Source organism: Acipenser ruthenus, chromosome 16 (genome assembly GCF_902713425.1).
Source record: "Acipenser ruthenus chromosome 16, fAciRut3.2 maternal haplotype, whole genome shotgun sequence".
NCBI classification, from domain to species: Eukaryota; Metazoa; Chordata; class Actinopteri; order Acipenseriformes; family Acipenseridae; genus Acipenser; species Acipenser ruthenus.
Genome location: NC_081204.1, coordinates 23,505,417 through 23,527,770, shown reverse-complemented (window position 1 = coordinate 23,527,770; position 22,354 = coordinate 23,505,417). Strand labels below are relative to the sequence as shown.

Here is a 22,354-nt window from a genome sequence, read left to right as displayed (position 1 = left end):
TTTATGTGCAACTTCTAAAATGTTTTTTTTGAAATGGACTATAAAAGCAGTAAGTATCATTATCAAAAATAATGTATTGTTTAAATCTCAAACTTGTACATTGTTAATACAACAAAAACATGTTAAAGTACACCAAGAGGTCTGTATCAAGCCTACTTTCAGCACGCTTAAAATAATCAAAACTTTTAATAACGTAATAACTGCATTAAACAACTATGCATTACATGTAGGCCTACCTTAAATTACGTTTTCTATTGTTATTATTTATGAGAGTCACTTTCATCGCTGTCACTTATTAGCAGTTCATTACACTCAAGCTCCTTCTCATCTTGCTCAGCTTCAATGGCAATGACAGAGATCTGGCGTTTATTTACAATATTTGCCAGCAGAGCGGGTGCGTATTGGAGACATGCGATTACTTGACGGTATGTGAAGTGTGGTCCTGACACAGGTCAGTTATTCAGCTCCAGTCTAGCTCTGGTTACTATTGTTATTCAAATGCTAGAATGTTGCTGACCCTTGAGGTACCTGTAGGTTGTACAGGTGTGTTTGCTTTGTCTCATTTCAAACCACCACCACAGGAATGTCATACCTGATGACTCATTACTTGTTTTTCCAGGACGCGTCCCTTGAATTGTTCGTCCTGGGCTTGGGGAGAGTATGCATCTTCATATTTTCTATTGCCAACGCCCTTTTACAGGTGTCTTTCAGGTGTCCTACATTTCCATACTTCTGTATTTGGTCAACCTCACAAAAGCTCAAACAATAGTGTGTGGTGAGAAACCCACAACCGGAACGTTCATTTAAATAACTGCCTTTTTATCTCCTGCTGATCGGTCTTATCAAACAAACTGGAGAACAATGACAATCCCCGGGGACTTCCCTGACATTTGTATTTGCTTTCATTTGGTTTTGATTGGCTCTTTAATGCTGGCCCAAAGGCAAGAAAACAGAATCTATAAAAGTTCCCATTTGATTGATCGACTGGCAAACCAATTGTAAAGAATTTCAGATTCAAGTGGCATAAGACTCTGGGTAAGGAAGAATTAAAGCAAAAGGCTGTGACTCTTGGAGCAGCGAATGGAAGCAACAGTCGAACCTACACAGAGAACTAGATTACTATAAAGGCTCGGTGAAGGGTTATTGGGCTGCATAATGGTAGCTATACAAGGGCGAGAGGGGGTGTATTTTTTATGCCCGTCTACCTGGGCCATTCATACAAAAGAATCGTTGGTTCAGTCTAGCAATATCGTGTCACATATCCTACATGGTATAAAAAAAAGGCACTGAATCAAGATGACGTTCTTATTAAAATGCAGACTTACCTGGGGGCCCCGTACTCTGGTGGAGGCTGGTACCTCATGACTGGCATGTCAGCCCTGGCCTGCTGGCTCACGCGTTGCTCGGTGTAGTAATGCCCGTGTTCCTGAGGCTTGGACGCCATGGGCAAGGTGGACATGTTCTTGAAGGGGTAATCCGGGGGTGGGCCCCTGTGCTCCATCCCTTTCAGAGAGTGTTGAGATTGCTGAGAGTGTTGAGAGTGCTGAGAGTGTACAGAGTGTTGAGATTGCTGAGAGTGTACAGAGTGTTGAGATTGCTGAGAGTGTACAGAGTGTTGAGATTGCTGAGAGTGTACAGAGTGTTGAGATTGCTGAGAGTGTACAGAGTGCTGAGAGTGTTGAGAGTGCTGAGAGTGCTGGGGCTGCTGGGGGTGCTGCCCGCCCTGGCCCCCTTGCTTATAGAAGTCAGCTCCTGGTGGCGTGTTTTGGTACAGGTCCGAGGAGGTCTGGGCTTGAGGGGAAAGAGGGGCACTGGTGACTGGTGAGTGGGCTTTCACCCCGCTGGTGGCCAGAGAGAGCTGCATGAGTCTCTCACTGAGAGAGCGGACATGGCCCTGCTTCAGGTCCTTCAGCCCGTCGTCCTGGTGCACCTTCCCAGGGCTCACCCTCTGCACAGCTGGTCGCCCTTCCGTCCTCAGCTTCTGGTTGGTCACCCCGGTCACATAAAAGGCGGCACCTACGGTTGGCGGCATCTGTTGCTGGCCCCTGAAGTACTGAGACTGCACCTTGGCCTCCTCGTAGGTGGGCAGATCCTCGGAGTTGGGACCCTGGCCGCCCCGCAAGGTCAACTGCTTCTCCATCACGTTGTTGTCCACCTGTAGCTCCTGGCCCTGGGGCTCCTGACGGGCCAAGTGGGGGACCATCTGGTGGTCCTCTCCTGGGGGGCCCACTCCCGCGTATCCGATCCCGCTCACCGGGCCCTGCTGCTGCTGCTGCTGCTGCTGGTGGTGGTGGAGAGCCAGGAAGTTTCTATTCTCGCTGGGATTGCCATAGCGGAGCTGCTCCTGCAGGAGGCGCTGTAAGACGGTATTGTTATTGTTGCCGGAAGCTTCCTCCGCGGTCCTCATGTCAAACTCCCGGAAACCGTGGACTTCATGGAAGGAAGAGCTTCTGCCGCGTTCCACGTGCCCTAAAAGGGAACAGTTTGGAAACATGTTACTCCAAAGTGTTCAGGCACAAGAACCCAAACTGGGTGCTGATCTTTCAGCTAGCTGTATCACAACTGAAGCATTTCATGCAGAATCATACCAAGTGGTTTTTTTGATGTGGGAAGTCCTTTGTTGTATTAGTTGAAGGTGAAGCTTAGCATTTTGACAATGCTCGTGCAAGGTAAATGGTTTTTTGGATAAATAGCTTCTGGTATCAAAGAGTACAGGGCACCCTTGATACAGCAAGACCTGGATACACTGAAAACATGTTTTTGCAGGAAGTGCTTCAATTTCAATAGTAATGTTTGCTGTATCGTTTCAAAATGACTTAGAAAAGTTAGATGTTCTTTACAATAATCTTGACTTGTTCGTCATGTTAAAAAAAACCAAAAAACAGGCTTTTTTCAATGGCTGAATAGGATTTACAAATGAGTTTTGCAGCTCAGTCTGGGTGCTCACACTAGCCATTTCCAGCAATTATTCTCTGAGATCCACAGGGAATTATATAAAGGGAATTTGCTTTGTTTTGATGCCATGTACAGTACAACTGAGTGGATATTTATTCTAACTATATCTCTAAATATGCATTTGCCAGGGCAAATGATACTGTAAGTAATATTCAACAGCTCATTAACTGTCCCAGCATGGTGCTAAAAAATGGGGAGCCGTTTCACTTTGGAGACACTAATCTGCACGTCTGCGCGGTGTGCGTGTGTGTCTGTGTGTTCTCCTGATGGTGTTGGAATGTGTTGTAAACCCCTGAACAGCTTATGAGTCATGGCTAACCCAGACCACTTCTGAACTCAAGTAGCGTCTGGAGACACCATGGAGCTCAGGAAACCCCCCGCCTCCGCCTCTTAACAGGCCTGGGGGATAAAGTCCAGTAAAGTAAGTGTTTCAACACTAATTTAAATACACATGTTGGGGCCTTAGATAGACCCAAGCATAGCTTGGCAGGATATAAAACACACACTTCATAATACTGGCCTGCAGGAACAGACTGGTGTGTATTCCTAAAGAGAAGTCAAAAGAAAGTCATTTTAAAACAATGCTACATTAAGTTTAAGACTGCTGCCATTTTCCATATACATTTACCTGTGCCTACCGTAAAGTAACTGCAAAATCCTTTTAATGTAAAACAATTTAAAATATGCTTTTGGATCAACAATAGTATTGTACGCACACACACACACACACACATTATACAGCACTGTAGGGTGAACATATATGTACATGGCGAGCAGCCTTAAGGCAAATGCTGTATCAACAAATAATGAATGGGAAATATTACATCTATTGTGTTCTGTAATTCTTCTCATTCTGAAGGAGGAGGAAGTGCTTGTCCGAAACATCTGTGGTGAATAAATATTAATGTCACAAATCATGTGCTGGTTTCATTACAGCAGCTTATATTTCATTGCCTATGTCTGTCTCCTATCAACCTCAACTGACCCTTTCCTGTTTAAATCTCACTCCCCTCACAAAAAACAATAACACTGGACCGTAGAATATACATCTATATAATGTCATGTGCAAATGTATTAGAACACCCCATTGCTTCTGCAGTTCTGATGTGTTGTGCATATGAACCACAGGAACTGAAAATCTTGGACAATTGTGATGTTACAGCAACTACCTTCCAAAATCAGGCTGGCGAGATTAAGTCAGGCAAACAAAATAATAATAATTCTGTGAGTGTTCAGTTCAGTGCCAAAAAAAATAAAAATAATAATAATATTTTTCATAAGAATTTACTTTTCAAAATTCTTATGTTATATTGTTATTTAAAAACACTGTATCACATAGCATTACAGTAGACTTTTCTTCCAACCCTTTCCCGTGTTTACCTGCCTTTAAACCTTGCTTCCTGCTTGCCTGTGCCTCACTGCCTCCCGCCTGTCACCTACCTGCCTCTGCCCAGGTGCGCTCAGCCTCTTCCTCAGTTATAATGGAGAGCTCATGCCGGAGATACCCAGACTCCTCACAGTCCTGCTGCCTCAGAGCCTCCTCGACCCGCTCCACAATGCACAGCCGCTCTGCGATATCCTTCACACCCAGGGACTCTGCAACAGGAAGCCACACATACAGGCTAGAACAATGGAGTTTTCCTAGGGGGTGGGGTGTCGTGCCAGCCCTCAGTGCTGGGGTTAACACAAGGATGGGCTGAACTAAAAGCTTGGTTAGGAAGAGGTAATGTCGCCACAGTACAACTTCAGACGTCGGGAGGAAAAAGAGAATGAGGGAAATACCAGTAAGTTTCTTCCCGTTCCTCCCAAAGAATTTTCATTTTGCAGCTGTGTTCCTGGAATGGCATCTGACAGGAAAACAGAGTAAGAGCTACACTATTCACAATGAATTGCAAAGAGTGATTATTTAGTATTAGCAGCATTAAATACAGTGAGGTCACGCAACGGTATCGTAAATGAAAGGGTTGGAAGGAAAGCTGCTCAGGAACATTATCAGATAAAGAGCAGCAGCTATGGACTGCCTCAAGCTAACAACGGCGTATGGTAACTTTGTAACCAGAGTGTGGGAAACTTTAAAATGTGACATTTGACAAAAATCCAAATAGCAACAAAACAGAACAAAAAAAAGAGTTCACGCAACTACCTGCCAAAATGAAAACTGGATCCGCTCTGGGGAAGAACGCTGTGAACTCGTGTATTGTTTTATTCAGAAAGGAAACAGTTATAAGTGTCTGTGAAAATAATCCACATTAGATCATTCGAACACACATTCAGCCCACTGTAAGGTGTTTATCCTAAATGTCATTGATTGCCCACCTCTTTTAGCAATTAAACCATGTTAGTATGAAAAACTGAATCCACTTTGAAATAGGAGATCATCCACTGCTATGGATTCGGTGGCTGTGTTCTCTTTGACAAATTCACAGTTTTCAGCTTGTTTTAGATTTTAGCTAGTTTCAATATGTCTCTTTAATATCTAACTTAGATGCTACTCTGTACTATGTACTACACAATACCACAGTGAAAAAACTGCAAGAAAATGATATACATGGCTTTACAATACTCTTTCAAATGGGATTTCTTACATGACAGGCTCTGTGTATTTTTTTTTTTTTTTTTTTTTTTTAGCTGAATCTGTGTTGCACCTATGATATTATAACTGAGTTTAAAAAATACATGTTAAACAGCTGTGGGTATGAGCAACAAAATACCCCAAGACAGATCTGACACTGCACACTGTACCAGTCTTGAAACCCCATGGGGACTCACACAGCCGTTCTGCACTGGTAGCATATAGATACATTTTACTAAAAAATGTTTTGCCTATTTTTGAAGAGGGGATGATTATCTATTCAGGGATACCCAGATATTTCGTAAACAATGGTATGACAAGGAAAATACATCCCTCACCCTGCATGTTGGATTATCACTGATCTTGTAAAGCAGCTAGCTCAATTAAAAACAACTGGAAGAGTGGACGATTATCTATTCATGGTACTGAGATATCTTGTATGTAAGTAGACTGGGTGGAGGAAATGCACAGTAAAGCCATTGGAAAACTGCAACATTTACAGTGGGAAACTTTTATAAGGGAGACTACATAAAATGATATTTATTTCTAAATGTATCTAGGTACTTTTTCAGAATGTGATACTGTACATTTCTGCATTCATTTGAAAATGTGAAATAGAAAAATGAAAACAATCCATTCTTGTAAAGGTATCTGGTTGATAGATTTAAAGTAATTACAATGGAACACAACTCTGTATTTCATTTTATTACGCTCGTCTTTACCTAATCAATATTACCAGATGCTACTGGAAAACAGAGAATAGCAGTAATTCCTGTTCATTGTTACCAGGTTCAAATAAATCACAACCGCGACCAGAAAACATGTGTCCATAAGTCTTCAAATGTATATCCAGTTTACAATGGAGGATTATAAAATCTCAGTCTAAATCTTTTACCAATTATATCCACGTTTTTTTAGTTCAATTTTACCATGTCCAGCATGTTCCCATTGAAAAGTAATAGTAATGCAATACTACAATACGACAGCACTCGTCTGTTCTGAATATTTTGTTTCTTGTAAATGCTCCTTTACTATGAAACTTCTCAATCCTGCGCTCAAATCTATAGCAGAGTGTAGAGATCCTTACTTACATATCTTTTCCCCCTCTATAGAGCAGGTGTCTGCATGAAGAGCCTGTTCCTAAGAAACTGTTGTGGGTTAACTAGCCAGGTTTAGAAATTCCTTCAGGTGTGGTTTGTGGACAGGTGGGTGGGAAGCCTGCCAGCCTGTCTTCACACCCTCATACCAAAGCAATGGAGTGACTGTTAACAGTGCCAAGGGCGCAGCTTCCCTGTTTATTAAAATACATCACTGGTTAAACAAGAATTCAGAAAGCTGCTTGTGCAGCACAAATCACCATAAACATGGTTTCTTTCCACAAAAATGGTTTCTTTCCACTGCTGTCACCTGCTAAAATGTGATTCATGGACTGTACGCACAGTTTGTGGCCTTCCCTACTTTCACTGTACACAAAAAAAAACTAATTTAAACCCAACTAATTTCCACTTTACTTTACTCTAGGTTCTTACACCTCTAAGTCTTCAGTTTCCCACAATCCCATTGTTTAGACTTCAGTGTGTTTACAGAACCGAAAGGTATTTTAGCTGAAGAGACACACAGGCTTCCTGTCCTCTAGAAACATGCTTTTCCCTGCGTTCCCCTGAGCCAGACAGCAAGACTCTTGCATCTCCTCACAGCAATATATAGTTCAGGAAACAAAATAGAAAGATCTTTGTTCCAAATAGCGTTCTGTTATACCGATAACATGTTACAGGAAATACTTACTGAGCTAAACTGTATACATCGCGGAGGTGGACTTAATATTGTGTTCTAGTTTTTTAAACCTGAGAGAAAGGGACTCAGCAGGAAACTGGAACAATGTATGAAATGTATGTTTAGTTTTTTCTTTAAAATAAAATGTGTTGGTTGTTATTATTGGGTCCCGACTCAAGTGAACCAAGTCCTGCAAAGTGTTTCTTTCATTTGCGGCTGATGATGGGAAGGGTTGTAGGTGTGTGTGCAATGGAAGATCTGTGGAACTCTTATCACACCATGGTCCTGAATATCAAAGCTTTTCTGACCGCTGGGGAGGGCTTTGTGGCCGTGTTTTAACTTTGACTGTTTTTCTTGTTCCGAGCAAAAATAAAAAATGGCCACGAAGGATAAGAACAGTCACAAAACCCCAATTCTGACAGTATGAGGAATGTTATGGAAATGAAGTGGGTACCTGATTAACATACCCGCGTGCAAAAATCAAAATGGTTGATGTGGTCGGATTGAGTAGCATCCGTCTCAAGTGGTTCACCTGTTTCAAAGAGTCCTAATGGAGAAGGGAACCTATTTCAAACAGGCTCTCTGCTAAAATAAAAAGGGTCTTCTGTAGGTGGAGTGACTTTTTGACTATAATAGTGGTAATGGTGCCCAGTGTGCTGCTAGGGATTACTGCGATTTCAGAGGATGAAAGGGATAATGAAGCTGCCCCCTCAGTATGGAATCACAGACGAAAGTGTACCCCACCGTGTAACACCCAAAACAGGCGAGTTGTTTATCCTCGAGGAAAAGAATGTTCTGGAGTGTTCTGTTTTTATAACAAGCACAATGTTTGGAAAGAAAGTATGATCAAATCTACAGTTAACCATTCAGATAATTACATTCCTTAGATCAAGCTGTAGCTGTAATTTGGAAAAGTGCGATTCACCCGAAAATGAGATCCGGGAAGAAAAATACTCACTCGGGACCACCGAATATGAAAAAAAGTCATTTGACAGTAGATATCGCAACGCTTGCTGTATGATACTATAACACTGTGCCTATAACAATGTTACAGTGTCAGCACTGCATGTTTTTAAAGTAAAAAAAAAACTTGACACAATTACACAGTTATATAAACCATGTTATGAAATGTTTACAGTAAGCCCACATCATTCTTCACATGCTTTCAAATACCCTGCAGTCATCTTCCACAATATTTGTATTTAGAGTAACTAGAAACTACTGTTCTTTTTGTATGATCAAAAGTTTTTTTTATCTGATATACTTGTAGAAGAGAAATACACGACCCTATTGGTGGCATTTTATGATCATGTTACATTTTAAAACACAAAACAATACAAAACTAGTCTGAGTTTCTTGATTCCCTCCCCACACTATTTTATTTTCACTTTGCTGGTAGTTTCGCTAGTTGTTTGTCACACCTGCTTCTACTCTACACTGCACTTGGGCCCCAAGCAACAACCGCCACCTTAGTGCCACACCACACAACTGAGCACATTCCAAACAGTGCCACACATCGCAGACGCAACATAAAAAAAAATAGCAGGAAGAAATGAGGAGGCTAATAGGCCACCTTCTTTAAAAACAAAATCACGTCAAGGTACATTGTGGTGAGGAAGTCACCTGATCTCTTTGTGTTGCTGTAGATGATTGAATTCAAAACAGAATAAAACGAGAGAAGCTCTGTGTCCCTGTGAAAATGCTGCTTTAATTCATTCACTCTCGATGAAGGAACCCTCCTAGCAATGCAGTAACGCAACCGGGTTTCATCTACAGCATGTGGTAAAATTTCCCTTTAACTACACTCAGTACCTTGTAATCCCTGTATAGATCATTGTTTGCCCTTAATAGGCTGCCCAAAATCATGTTTCTGCTAAGTATAGTTTAAATTTCATGAACACAAACAAAAGCAGTGGATAGGAATCTAAATCTATAAGGGTAGAGGGACGGTCTTCTGCTCCCTTGTTTGACATTATGAAAGTCTGGATACAATCGTTTGGTCCCCAAGTTTTGACCACCAATGTTCAAGAAAACAACAACTCAAGCTGTTGCATATGCGGTTACCTGTCACAGTCTGAGAGATCCAATTTAAGAACACAGCACTTTTCTGTTTGGATGTGCTACTGTTATTTATAATAATTTATACTAACATGTATGCTGTTCTTGTTAACTTGTGTTGACTGTAATTGCTTTGGAAAAAAACCTGAAATCAAGCTTGTTTTGAAATTGAAATTCAAGGAGAGAGAGAGAGAGACAGAGAGAGAGAGAGAGAGAGAGAGAGAGAGAGAGAGAGAGAGAGAGAGAGAGAGAGAGAGAGAAGATGCATGTGAGAACTGAGCAACAGGAAATACAACATTCCCGCTCCAGGAAAAAGTGACAAACATCCAGAACCTAAAACACTAATTCTAAATTAAAACAAGGAGAAAGCAAAGCAAACTTGTATACTACTGCCTTCATCAGTGCCCCATGATCGTAATCTACACACGTACAAATTCAGGCGTGTAATACAGCTTGGAAATACAGGAGTAGGCACAGCTGCCTCCATTTTCTTATGTACGTTTCTAAGTGTTCGGTGGCTACCTCTAATCAAGTTGAGTGTGTATTTCATTCTCGCACACTCTTTGCTTGTCAGGCCCATGAGCGAAGCAAGTCGGATCTGTAATACAGCAAGTACAAAGAGTTCAAAAGAAAACTCTCTCAGCTTGATTACACTTACAAACACATTACAAGTCATTAAATCTCAATAACAAAAACCCCTGATATTAATGCACTTAATCTGTTCATATAGATCCTGTTGTGTGAGATCTGAACTCCCAATATAGTGTACTGTAGTTGCTGCTAATAGATTCCAATGGAGATGTGACTTATTATTATTATAGGTAATGAAGTAGTCTCTTGACATGACTTGCCCATCAATATGTCAGGTAAAAGTATGCAGTGTAGAGCAATGAACCTTAGCAGGTAGCATCAAGAGAACATGGAAAAGGATTGTAGTTGTCTACTTCACTGAGGGCACCATCTTCGCTGGTCTAAAAGGTGCTCAATGTGTCCATAGAATGATCCAGTATTATAGGACAATAAGTGGAATGTCACTGTAATTCACTTTCACTGGAATGCCAAATCACAATGAAAAGCCTGCCGCTGGGTGACAGCACATCTCACTTTTGTTTCATTAAAATCCAGGACGTTAAACAAAATAGCTATACCCAGATATAATAGCTATAACACGTTGTGGGTGCTTGGAGCCAACCATCTCCCTTGCTAGTGTAATAGCCTTGACTCCATCTCGGATTTTATCAAACTGTAAGAATGCTATCTGCTTGCACACTTCATGTGCCCAGTATCTGTTGAATAAATAACAATTTTGTTTTTACAATGTATTATTTTTAAATTTTCCAGTAAAACTACAAGGCACGAACATGAAAAGAATTCAAATAAACATGAGAAGAACCAGAAAAACAATTGGAGCAAACTTTTCCCCTGTAAAAGTACATTTCTTCTGAGAAACCCATGTATGGTGTGATTTCCCATGAATTTACCGCACTATAGTTATTGTTAGCCATGGAACAAAAGATTTCCAGGAAAGAGCGCTTCAGCTGCCCCTGCCCCTTGTGTTTAAGCACAGTCCTGGTGTTTTAGAGGGGTTTCAAGCAAGGTGGCGCCTGGTAACTAAACTAGCTGGCGTGTTTGCCTGCTGTCAGCATTCTGAAGCCCTCCACAGGCATTTTAAGCATTTTCCATCCTCAGGGCTCTGTATTATGTGGTTTCCCCGCTCACTGACGTCCAAACTCCCCCACTCTAATGAAAAGCATGTGCTGCTAAAATGAAACACAACTTCAATCTCTGGCACTAAATTACTTTTTCCCTCCAATTGCAATTTTTATTTATTAATTTTTTTCTGCTTTTCCCACTTACGAATTTATTGTGTAATTAACTTATTACAAGACTTGAAATGGGCGCAGCTGCTTATCTTGAAAAGGGATATGATACACACACTTTCATAGAGGCCTCAGCTGGATTTTATACAGCAGGATGCTTTGGCAGCTTGCTCACAAACTTCCTCTCCGATTCCAGAGACTACACCCCCCTCTCCCGCAGCACTGACTGCGCAGGGAATTGAAACATATATCACACACACTAAAGCACAGCATACTTTACAGAATAAATGTGTGTGATTAAGCTACAGTAGACATGGATTCGGATATTTTAACATCTCCAGTTTCACTCTGTATTCTACAGAATAGTTACTTTCCCCTGTGGAGATTTATACAGGAGGCCCTTGTATTGTGTGTATAGCCACATGTGTTGTACATTTGTCACACTTAGATTTTAAATATGTAGTAATAAGTAGGTCAGTAACATACATCTGCCCCCATGGCTGTCTGTATGATGAAAGTCATGGCATACAGTGCATCCAGAATACACCACAATAGTACAGAATAAGAATCGGCAAGGATTAGCTTAATGGAAATCGAATAGGGAATTGAAGACCTAGATGTCACTAAGTAAATGCTTGAAATGCAGGTCACTGTATGTTAGCCCATACATTGTACTTTACATTTGTATTAGTTATAGCCTGATAACAGCTTCTCGGATTATGATGAAACTTGGTACAGACATTATTGAGGATCTCTAATTTTGTTAAACTTTTAAAATCAATGCTAAAAGCATTTTTTTTTTTTTTTAGGGGGCTCTTGGGTGACGTATCCAGTAAAGGCACTCCACGTGGAGTGCAGGATGCGCCCTATAGCCTGGAAATCGGCGGTACGGGTCCAGGCTATTCCACTGCCGACAATTGCAAATTCCATATTTTTTAAAAAAAAGTATGATAATTTAAACTGTAAATGACAATTTACATAAGTTTTAAATGTAAATCTACTAGTCAACATACAGTCTTAAATTTAACATCCAAGAAAAACAACACAAGCATATCAGTGACATTCAGCACAGCTCAAATAAGAGCCATCAGTCACTGTAAACACTTAACCCTTATCCACTGTAAGTCTGACACATACAGATAAACAACACCAAAAGCACAACACAGCTCACCCAGCGGTCATGGAAAGAAGAATACGTGTTTTATCGGTGGTATGAACACATACTCTCCATAACTAATCAATTTGGAGTTATGGAACAATATTTGCAGTCATTAAATCATCATTTGATCTTATTATGCATAATACAGCCCTTCAGGACACTGAACAAGCAGCCCTACAAAGCCAGAAGGATTTGCCACGTTCATATCTATTAGAAGCAGCAGTTGCCCACAGAAGGTGTAAAAAGGTTACCTAAATTTTGGTTTCCTGAGTCTGGTGTTAATACATTTTAAGTAAAATTCTCATTCCTGGTAAAGGCAGTATTCCACAGACATGGCGCGTATTGCTCTTCCTTTCCAGGTGCACAGGGAAACATTTTTCAGGAGCGGGGCGAAGGACACAACACGGAGATCCAACCAACAAAGACATGTTTCCACTCAATGGCATGACTACAACAGAAAACGGACAACTGGACATCTGACTGGCCAATCCAACCCTTTCAAATTAGGGAAACGTCAACCCTGGTGCCTAGAGATATAGTTTTTTAAAATAAGTTTTACACATTGCTTCCCCTACTTGGGTGTTGAGATAATCATTCTGTACGCCACTGGGATAAGCCAAAGCTAGTGTTTTAGAGCATTTTACAGCACCGGTGAATCACCCTGGATTGCAACACATCTATCTGTGCCTATTCAAGGATTACACCTAAATTAAACCAGCTGATGCAATACAGGTGGATTTGCTGGTGCTGTAAAATGCTCTAAAAAGTCTGCCAGTTGCTTATCCCAGCAGGGTACATGTTGATAAAATAAATCTTTAGTTATCAATATAATTTGTTGTAGCCCCAACTAAGTTGCCTGATTTTTTTTTTTTTAATGTCTTCAATGAAAGACACCAGCTGCATCAAAGATCAGAAATATTTCTGCTAAAGATCGCTCTGTCCCGTACACGAAGGGGACATTTCACATGTCTGTTGTTATTTATACATGTATTTTATGTTTTTATTTTGTTTGATAATTCACTGATGGTGAAAATAGAATGTCTTTAGAAAGTGAACAAACAAAAATGAAATATTCTACAATTTAGCATTTACTGTTTTTCAGGTAAGCAAATAAATATTTAGGCACATTTATTGTAGAATATCTCTATAGAGACATTGATACTTTTTGAATGTGGCAACACTATTTTTTCTGCTTTAATAAATATGTTTAAATTGTGAAATATCTTGTAATACCTATTTTTAGACTGTGAAATAAGCCATTTACAGTCCTTCTTATAAGAAACCATAATGCGTACTCCATAGAACTGTCTTCAGTGTTGCGACGGTAAAACTGGAACTCCTCCAAGTCCATAGATACTGTATGGATAATTTTGTTGTCCTATAGTAAGTAGTAAGAGTTCATTACTTACTCTTTCCAGTGAGATGCTCATTACTTTTGTGTGTTAAGGGGAGCTTGTCTCACTCAAACACCAGCCATTCACAAATGATCAGCAAGATGAAGTGCCAAGCAAAACAAGCCACAACTTCATCACAAAGTCACATCCTGTCAAGAGCTTCCCTCCCACAAACTAAAACTGGATTCTCATTGTTTACACAGGCCTGGCTTTTCCATGTATTTCGAAGATAAGACGGAACACAACTACAGTAAAAACCCACCTCACTTGTAATCTTTGGCCAAAACTTCGATTAGAATGAATTTCACATCACAGATGTAAATATTTCTGTTAAACATGTATTAGGTCTTGAAACCCACAGCTAAACAAGCAAAACCAGGTTTGAAATGGAAAATCTGTACTCACTCCAAACACAATTCATTCCAAGAAATCTGAAAGATCAACTCAAACTGGAAGGCTGCTAAGGATGCCAACTTAAAACTAACACCCCTCCCCTTTCATTTCCTCTCCCTACAGTTGTGTGTGTGTGTGTGTATATTACATATATATATATATATATATATATATATATATATATATATATATAAACAGAATGTCCCCCTTGATCACCCCAGAGCCATGCTCAAAGACAATTAGCTGTTATTTCCCAACTGAACCAGGTAGCAACTGTTTACAGCCATTAATTGAGTTTCCGGGCCAAACAAGCGAACAGTTTGATCAAATCTCTTTACTAATCCACACGGACATGTGTGTGATACAGGATTAGTACAGCCGACCCAAAGCCCTACAAAGTAAGCCAAGTTCACATCAGGGACGCTGAAATGCTGGGTTCTCAATTAGGAAGACTCTGAAATAGATATTTCTGGGGCTCTCCCCAGCAGTATGTGTCTGGGCAGCTGGCATGTCTAACCACTGTCAAGGCAATAGTAAGTTTTTATTTTTTAGTTACAGTATACTACTGCAACTCTTTCAGCATTCATGAGTTGATTTGATCAACTTGATCAGTTGAGTCACCATCCAACTCCTTCCAGGCTTCTACCCGCTTGTCCCTAGGAACAAGGACTGGAGAGCAACAAATGAGCCACACAAAGGGTAGCAGGCTAATTCACTAGCCTCTCATGCCTCCACCTCTAGAGCCCTTGGTTTGAACCCAGGTCAATTCACAAGTGAAATTAGTTTTAGGTGGGGATTGAGAGGCACAGGGCAATGGTAACCCCTGATTATACTAGTTCTGTTGTTCCTGATAATAAGTACTACATTCACAGATAAACACAAATAACAGTGTTTAAGACCAGTCGGGGGTCACAATACGATACGTACCTCAGTATGCTAGTCGCTAAACACGTGATGATCCTGATTGGGCTACTTGTATGATGCATAATAAGATTAAATGATTAAATGATGGACTTTAATTAAATGAGATATGGAGAGCAGGTATTCTTCATTTGAGAATCTTCTGGTGACTGGAATGAACTACGTTATGCTTTTGTTCTTGTGTCACAATACAAACAATACATGATATCATATACTGAATGTATCCACTAAAGTCCAGTTTAAAACATGGCTCTCGCCAACAAAATACATTTAGCTGTACGGTACAGCTAACCTGCCAACAATCTCTGTTTTCAGAGTCATGGGCCACATAGGAAGTACAAAACACTTCAATTACTACAATTCAAAATCCCACAGCCATCCTCTCCAGAAAAACTGCCATTCCAACAAAAACACATACTTTCCAGCTATCTAGGACAGTGAACTAATTGCAACAAAACCACCCATTTTGCAGAACAGTATTAATATCATACTAGAATTTTTTGCTGAAAATGCAAAAAACTACAGAAGTGTTATTCACATGAGGGCTCTTATGGAAGAACAGCCTGTTCCAATTGCATTCAAGTTATGCATTCAAGTTTTTTGCTGAAAAAGATCTGAAATTAAGCAATTAGGAATCAGCTACTCACCTCTGATTCAGGTAAGTTAACAGATCCATATGTGAGCTTGGAAGACAAAAGATTATGGTTAGTGTACTAGCTTTTCATCTAGGGTCTCTCTCTCAACCTTTTATCTAAATCTCACATCGTTCCAATCTGCTGTCTGAAATCCAATATGCAACTGGACATGTACTGTAGATCGCCTACACTATATGAAGCAGGTTTAGTGTAAATGCCATTTAGAAATGAATTCTTCTACCTCCAATATTGCCCTGATAATAAAATTGATTCACAGCCCTCCATTCTTCCTACAAGTCTCCTGTCCTCTGCAATCCTAACTGAGGCTGACAGAGCCCCAATTGAAACAGGTTTGATCTTGATCTGCTGCCAGTGGAAACAAAGGGGACTGTCAAGTCAGGACGGAATGGCAGAGGGTGTTGAGAACAGGACTAAAGAGGCCCTCACAGAGCTGTGAGGAGATGCTTCCATGGGACCGGTGTGCACTCAATTCAACAGAGAACATGGCAACGATTAAACCAAGTTCTGTCTTGTCTGAAAAATGCCTCGAGTACTGCTTGAGGAAAAACCCCTAGAATGGGTGCAGCTGTCCACCAAGGAATATATCATTTCAAGTCCAAGGTAGTTAAAAACTATGATTGTGACAGTTCTCTGGGAGGTGATATATCTATGGTTCACAGCTTCCATGAATAAGGCTTAATATTCAGATTGAAATGGGTAACAGCAGTTCTAAGTGTTTGCCCAACCCATAATGTTTTTTCTCACCGGGACATTATATTTAATTGAGGTTAGCTTGTACTGTTAGTTGACCTCTAGCTACCTCTGTAAACAAGGACTTGAGTATTTAAATTTATTCCATGTAATACAACATAATTATCACATCATCCATAGACATAAGTTAACCCATAAGATAGAATAATAGAACAAACTTGTTAAATAAGCCTGATGTGTACCAGGTTTTATATGTAATGTATTAAGAGATCCCCAAAATAAATGCAAACATGAAACACATTCAGTGTGCTCCTTCTGCACAAGCATAAATTATCCTGAGGTTTCAAAGCATTGGCTTAAGTGGGCATACTGTGATTTCACAGACAGTTACCTGTTCACTGCTGTTGCAGTCACAGCCTGTCAGAAATGTAATCATTATTTTCCTTAAAAGCATTCCTTTAAACTCCACAGTCCTTAAAATTGTGAGCAGGACTCAATAATGAGTTGAAATGAAAGCCAACTGTGTACAAACAAGAGCAGAGTACCAGCCTTTTTTTTAGAATGCATACAACTGCATTGCATTTAATTATGGTCTTCTGATTGAATTTTGATCATTTAATATATACAGGTACACACACACACACACACACACACACTACATCATATGTTCAGCTTTAACAATATAGACTGACTGGTTGGGACAATTGTGGTCCAAGCTTTGGAATCTCCTTGGTAACAATACAACTCAATGTTCGTGCGCATTCTGTAGAAAAGGCGCTCTCTCCTGCTCAAACCGCAAACTGGCGTTTTTGGACTGCAGTATAGATGCTAACATCTTATACATAACATATGACGTATCAGAAAACGATCTGAACAATACTGCGAATCCTCCTGCAACAAGGATTTTACACCCCCTAAAATGTTCACGCTAATATCCCAAGAACAGAACTAATATAGCCACGTATTGGCAGCGATTGCCAAAATCGGCTGAACGTGCACGAGCATCTAATTATTCTCTTCTGCCAATGAGAATAATATTTTTAAAACATAAATGCGTGATTAAAAAAAATATACACCAATAAAAGTACATTAACATGATACAAATTATATAAGTTTAGACTTAATATGAAGTACATCAGTATGGTTTTAAACTTTTACAACAACAAAAAAAATATATATATATACATAAATTGTGCTACAGATTACAGCATAATCTACTGTAAAAATAATAATCAATATATTCATTTTAGTTTACCTTGTAGTTTCTAGCTCCTGATTCAACGCGTGGAATGTAAAACAGAACTTTGAAGCACAGCGTAATCAAATCATACATTTACAGTGCATTCATAAAACTCATTAACAGACATCTTCAGTTTTTTTCTGGTAATCCCACGGGTTTTGGGTACTGGAAGGCTTGAAAATATGGCTGATCCTCAGATTTAAAAAAAAGTTACCAAGAAGCGCTAAATTAGGAATCAGAATGCTGCTTCACGTTTTTTCTTTCCCCTAAAAATCCCCTATCCGCTGATGCCATACAATTCAATAATCTCCTTTTTGTAGCGCTATGAAAATAATGCAAGAAAGACTCCCTCTTCCTTTAAAAACAGCAAAATCCCCTAACTGTGTTCCAACAACTTCATCAAACAACTTCTCAGGAGTTGGAAAAAAAAACAAACCATAAACTCCCCTTTTGGTTTTCTATGCAATGCTGAAGAAATCCAAAAGTTGAGGATGGGAAATCCCTCCTTCTGAAAGTGCGATTGGAGCTCAGCCAGAGAAACTGGGGATTGGGTTGGCTTTGTGAAATGTCAGTCTGGCATTCCACAATATGACAAAAGGCTTTTGTACTGAACTTTGACAATTTTTTTTAAAGACACAGCGCCTCTCTCTAACGTTTAACTGCTGCTAGTTCTCTATCAGCTTTAATCTCCCCGAGTACTAAAGAATTCTTTGCAAGAGTACTAATCTATCCCAAAAGAGAACCAGCACCAAAAGCATCCAACTGTTGGGCGAATTCACGACGCAATTTTACTTTTTAACTTTACAACTTAACAAAACTTAAAAGTTACACATCTTTAAATCAATAACTCATGGGTTGAGACGCTTCTGTATGCCCCTTGGCTATCTGGTAAACAACAAAGACCTACACACACACACACACACACACACACACACACACACACACACACACACACACACACACACACATATATATATATATATGGTAGACTATACTGAATAGCTTGGCCACATTCTTGACACACAAAGCAACTTTAAGGCATATAAAGTTTTTTTTTGTTGCTGGGGGTTTTTTTTGGGGGGGGGGGGGGGGGGGGGGTTGCAGCCCTTTCAGGTGTACTTCATTATTTAATGGTCAACAAGGATTTCTAATTCAAACGAACACGTTTATTTCAAGCGTCTGCTAACCTGCTGGTATCTGCCCTTTGTCAAAATCTGCCATCTTGCCCATTGTGACTGAAACGAACGTGCAACAGGGAGATGCAGCTTTTATATATACAGAACACACATCGGGATTCACTCGCATTACAGATGAATCTGAAATGTAGACACAACCATGCACATTAAAGTATGTAGTGTTTCCCATGTTCTGTCCAAGCTTTCTGCTCCATACAGTAGACAGATAGTTAGGTCCCTTTATGCATCATGCCAGTGGTGTGCTTTTGTTCCAGTCAAGTCTTAATTTAGTTAGCTGATCCCAAGCAGGTTCAAATAACTAGTTGAGGACTCACTTGGAATAAAGACCTGCACTGGGATAGATCTCGAGGCCAGTGTTGTGCACTAAGCATGATTCAAATGCCTGAAACGAGATGTTCATAACTCAGGGCTGGGAAACACTGCCGCCTCTTGATTCTCCCTTTGTAACAGAGATTCCAAGAATGCAGATAAGAAGCAAAGGGCTGGGGCTGCACACAAGAGAAAGCGACTGGGAATCCAGAGAATGGAAGGCGCACTGATAAAGAGCACTTCAAACACAATCTAACCGATATGGGCATGCGGATTCCGATCGTTGCATTGCTTCTGAACTCTTCATAGGGGAGAAAGGTGAAGCAGGGTCGTGCTACAGATCCAGGATCGGATCTCAACATCGCTCTTTTATCAGAGAAGAACAAGTGGAGTCCGTTTGGCTGCTGGTAGCTGATTGATCTCAGAACTTTGTCAGGTTGGGTCTTAAAGGATCTTACTGGTTGTGCCGCAGGACCATTGAAGAATTCATTAGTCCAGCTTGCAACTCTCCCAGCTTGACACAGGAGAAATGTATGCATTTAGTTAGTCATTAAAATGTTTTCGTTTCCAGATTAGCCCATGTTGAACACTGCTGTTCATCCTATCCTAAACTCCAGCCAAGTAAGAACAGATGGAGACAGAACTGCTGTGACTCAAGATAATTATTTATGGCAAACAGATCTAAGCAGTCTGATCAAGTAAATAAAAATGTAGCTAAAGGCACAATATAAAAATGTCCATGATAAAGATATCACAGCTTCAGCCAACTTTTTTATTTTTTCTTAAAATGTTTTGGTCTGATGAATATAGTACATTCATAAAGTAGCATGAATTTATATGCTTGCTAAAATGTTCATTTAATTGCAGGCATTGTAGTGACTGATCAGTTCTCCCCACACGACCGCTCTCTCTGAGGAATGTTGATCACATCAAAGCAGGGAGCTCAGATAACACCCAGCTCCACATACAATGAGAAGCACAACACTGTGGCTTGGAGCTTCTTAGATGTGCAGTACAATGAGAGAATCCCAAGCCTGCGGAGATGTCTTGTACATAACACTGTACCACTGTGGGTTGTGGTCTCTTCAGATCAGAGAATCTAAGCACAGTCGCACCTGGTCAGTATTGTACTCGGATGGTGGGGCTGAGAAAGTGGAGATTATGATCTGTGTTTGAATTGGGTGTCTGAAAGACCAACTTGGTATGGATATGAGACAGCAGAGTAATCTAATGGAATCTTTTGTTTAGATTCACTTTGTATATCATGTTCAGTCATCACGTCCTGGTAGCTTCTTTATAACTCAGAAGTTTAAAATGGCCACAGTAGAGTTCTCAGTATAATATGTACGTACACCAGTGAGTAATTAATCTGCCGCCTTGCAACACTCTGCCCCTAGTGGATGTAAGAATGCCAGTAAGTAATGCCACTTTGAACAGCTGTAGTATTTCTTATATCAACTATGGGTATGGTTACACTCTGGTGTACCTAATAGAAATGAGACATGTTTCTCAGAGCTCTATTGAGGCCACAGCGGTGCTCTTAATTTCAGAGTTTTCAAAAGTCACCAGGATGTGACGACGGAAACAGAAAATGATGTGCTATGTGAAGGTAAGCAATGAGAAGAATTCATTAGTTAAGACGATGCTGGTATTTAATATGCCTCCCAGGTTCTTTAGAAAGACCTGTGTAGATAATAAATTAATATTGACAGACACACAAAAAGGTCTTGCTGCATTCCCAAGAGGTAATTGAATTCAAAAGTTTTTCCTGTGCTGAATTCCATTTCCGGAGTGGTTGTCGTGGTTATGTGGGATACTCCCCAGTGGGGACTCAGACCACTGAATGCCTGTCTCTTATCCTAAGCTGGTTCTGTACCCAGGCCTCCGGAGGTGAAAGGCCATTACGCCACTTAGTCAACCATTGTGTTCTTCAAAAGAGTCACATTCTTACATGTATCAGCTGTTTCCACACTACTGCCCTCTGTGCTATTGTCCTTCATAACAGAACTTCTAAATGTATTCATTCATTTCCTTACAATACACAGATATCACAAACATGTACAAACACGCAGCATCTTTCTCAATGTTGTCAATGTTGAAATGAGTTTTAGGTCACATTCTGATACCACAGGTGCTGTCTGGCGTGAAATCTCTTCATGGACCATTGAGATATAATAAATCATGAAGCCACTCTCAGCCGATCAGAATGTCAGATTCCAGAACATCTTATGTGTTACTGACACATTTTAAAGCCATGGGTAGCATCATTAACCATGTATTGTGAGAGTATGGGTTGTTACCTAGCCAAGTTGATGCTAAATAATTGGGATCACTTCAGATCAAGAGGAACCAGATGAGTATAGATGGGCTGAATGTCCTCCTCTCGTTTGTAAAAAGTTCTGTTTTAAAACCCAAATCCAGGGCTGCAAACACTAAATTCAAGTACACTGCAAAGTAAATGAAAGCAGTGCAAAGAGATCAGCTAACAAAGTACACTTAGACATGTTGTAAATGTTTCATGTAAAACATCACTTATACAGCAGTGTGCACATGTATTAGAACACCCCATCCCATTGCTTCTGTTGTTTTGATTTGTTGTGCATATGAAATCAAAGCACTGTAACTAAATCCTGGAAAATAGTCTAATTCATGGCTTTAATAGGCCACACATGGAGTTCAATTAAAATAGTAAGAGAAAAGGAACATAGCCACAAATGGTCAAATGCATGAGACTTTTTAGAAGTTGTTGCCTAATCAAATAACATTTTCATGCACGAGTGCCTATTGTTTTTATATCACTGATTACTGAGTGGAAATTGAAATTCTCATACCCAGAGGTTATCATGCAGGTAGGTATAAATGTATATAAATAACATGTCTTGACTTGTTCTAATAATTTGCACACTGCTGTACCTTATATAGAAATGGGACAAATATAATGTATATGTGCAATTTCTCACTTACATGTACATACATGTACTGAAATATTCATATGTATCTTACCTAAAGATGAATCAGTGATTTCCAGAAGATCTTGACCACAGACATAATTTTCTGAAAAACAGAAATATTTCAAATCAGAAGCCCCCTTTCTTTACTGGCTTGACAGCGATGCTTCACGAGCGGCCTACACCAAATAGATCTCCCAGTTTCCTCATTTCTCCATTAACTACAAGGACATTTCAACTTCTAATAGATGCTGCTTTCCAGAGTTTTAA

The 22,354-nt window shown here is 40.0% G+C and overlaps 1 protein-coding gene across 3 annotated transcripts in view; it reads right to left on the bottom strand.

Moving 5' to 3' along the window:
- Positions 1 to 22,354, bottom strand: part of LOC117412328 (angiomotin-like) — a 46,989-nt gene that overhangs the window by 19,807 nt on the left and 4,828 nt on the right. The window contains exons 1-4 of one of the 3 annotated variants that reach the window (XM_058989091.1): positions 17,647 to 18,118; positions 4,396 to 4,551; positions 3,780 to 3,840; positions 1,326 to 2,469 (exon numbers count right to left, since the gene is read on the bottom strand). In XM_058989091.1, the coding sequence (XP_058845074.1) occupies positions 1,326 to 2,469; positions 3,780 to 3,840 (1,205 nt within the window). In that variant the 5' untranslated portion in view covers positions 4,396 to 4,551; positions 17,647 to 18,118. Of the gene's footprint in view, positions 1 to 1,325; positions 2,470 to 3,779; positions 3,841 to 4,395; positions 4,552 to 6,618; positions 6,732 to 17,646; positions 18,119 to 22,139; positions 22,191 to 22,354 lie in introns of those variants that run through there. The other 2 variants (XM_058989092.1, XM_058989090.1) reach the window with 2 other exon arrangements.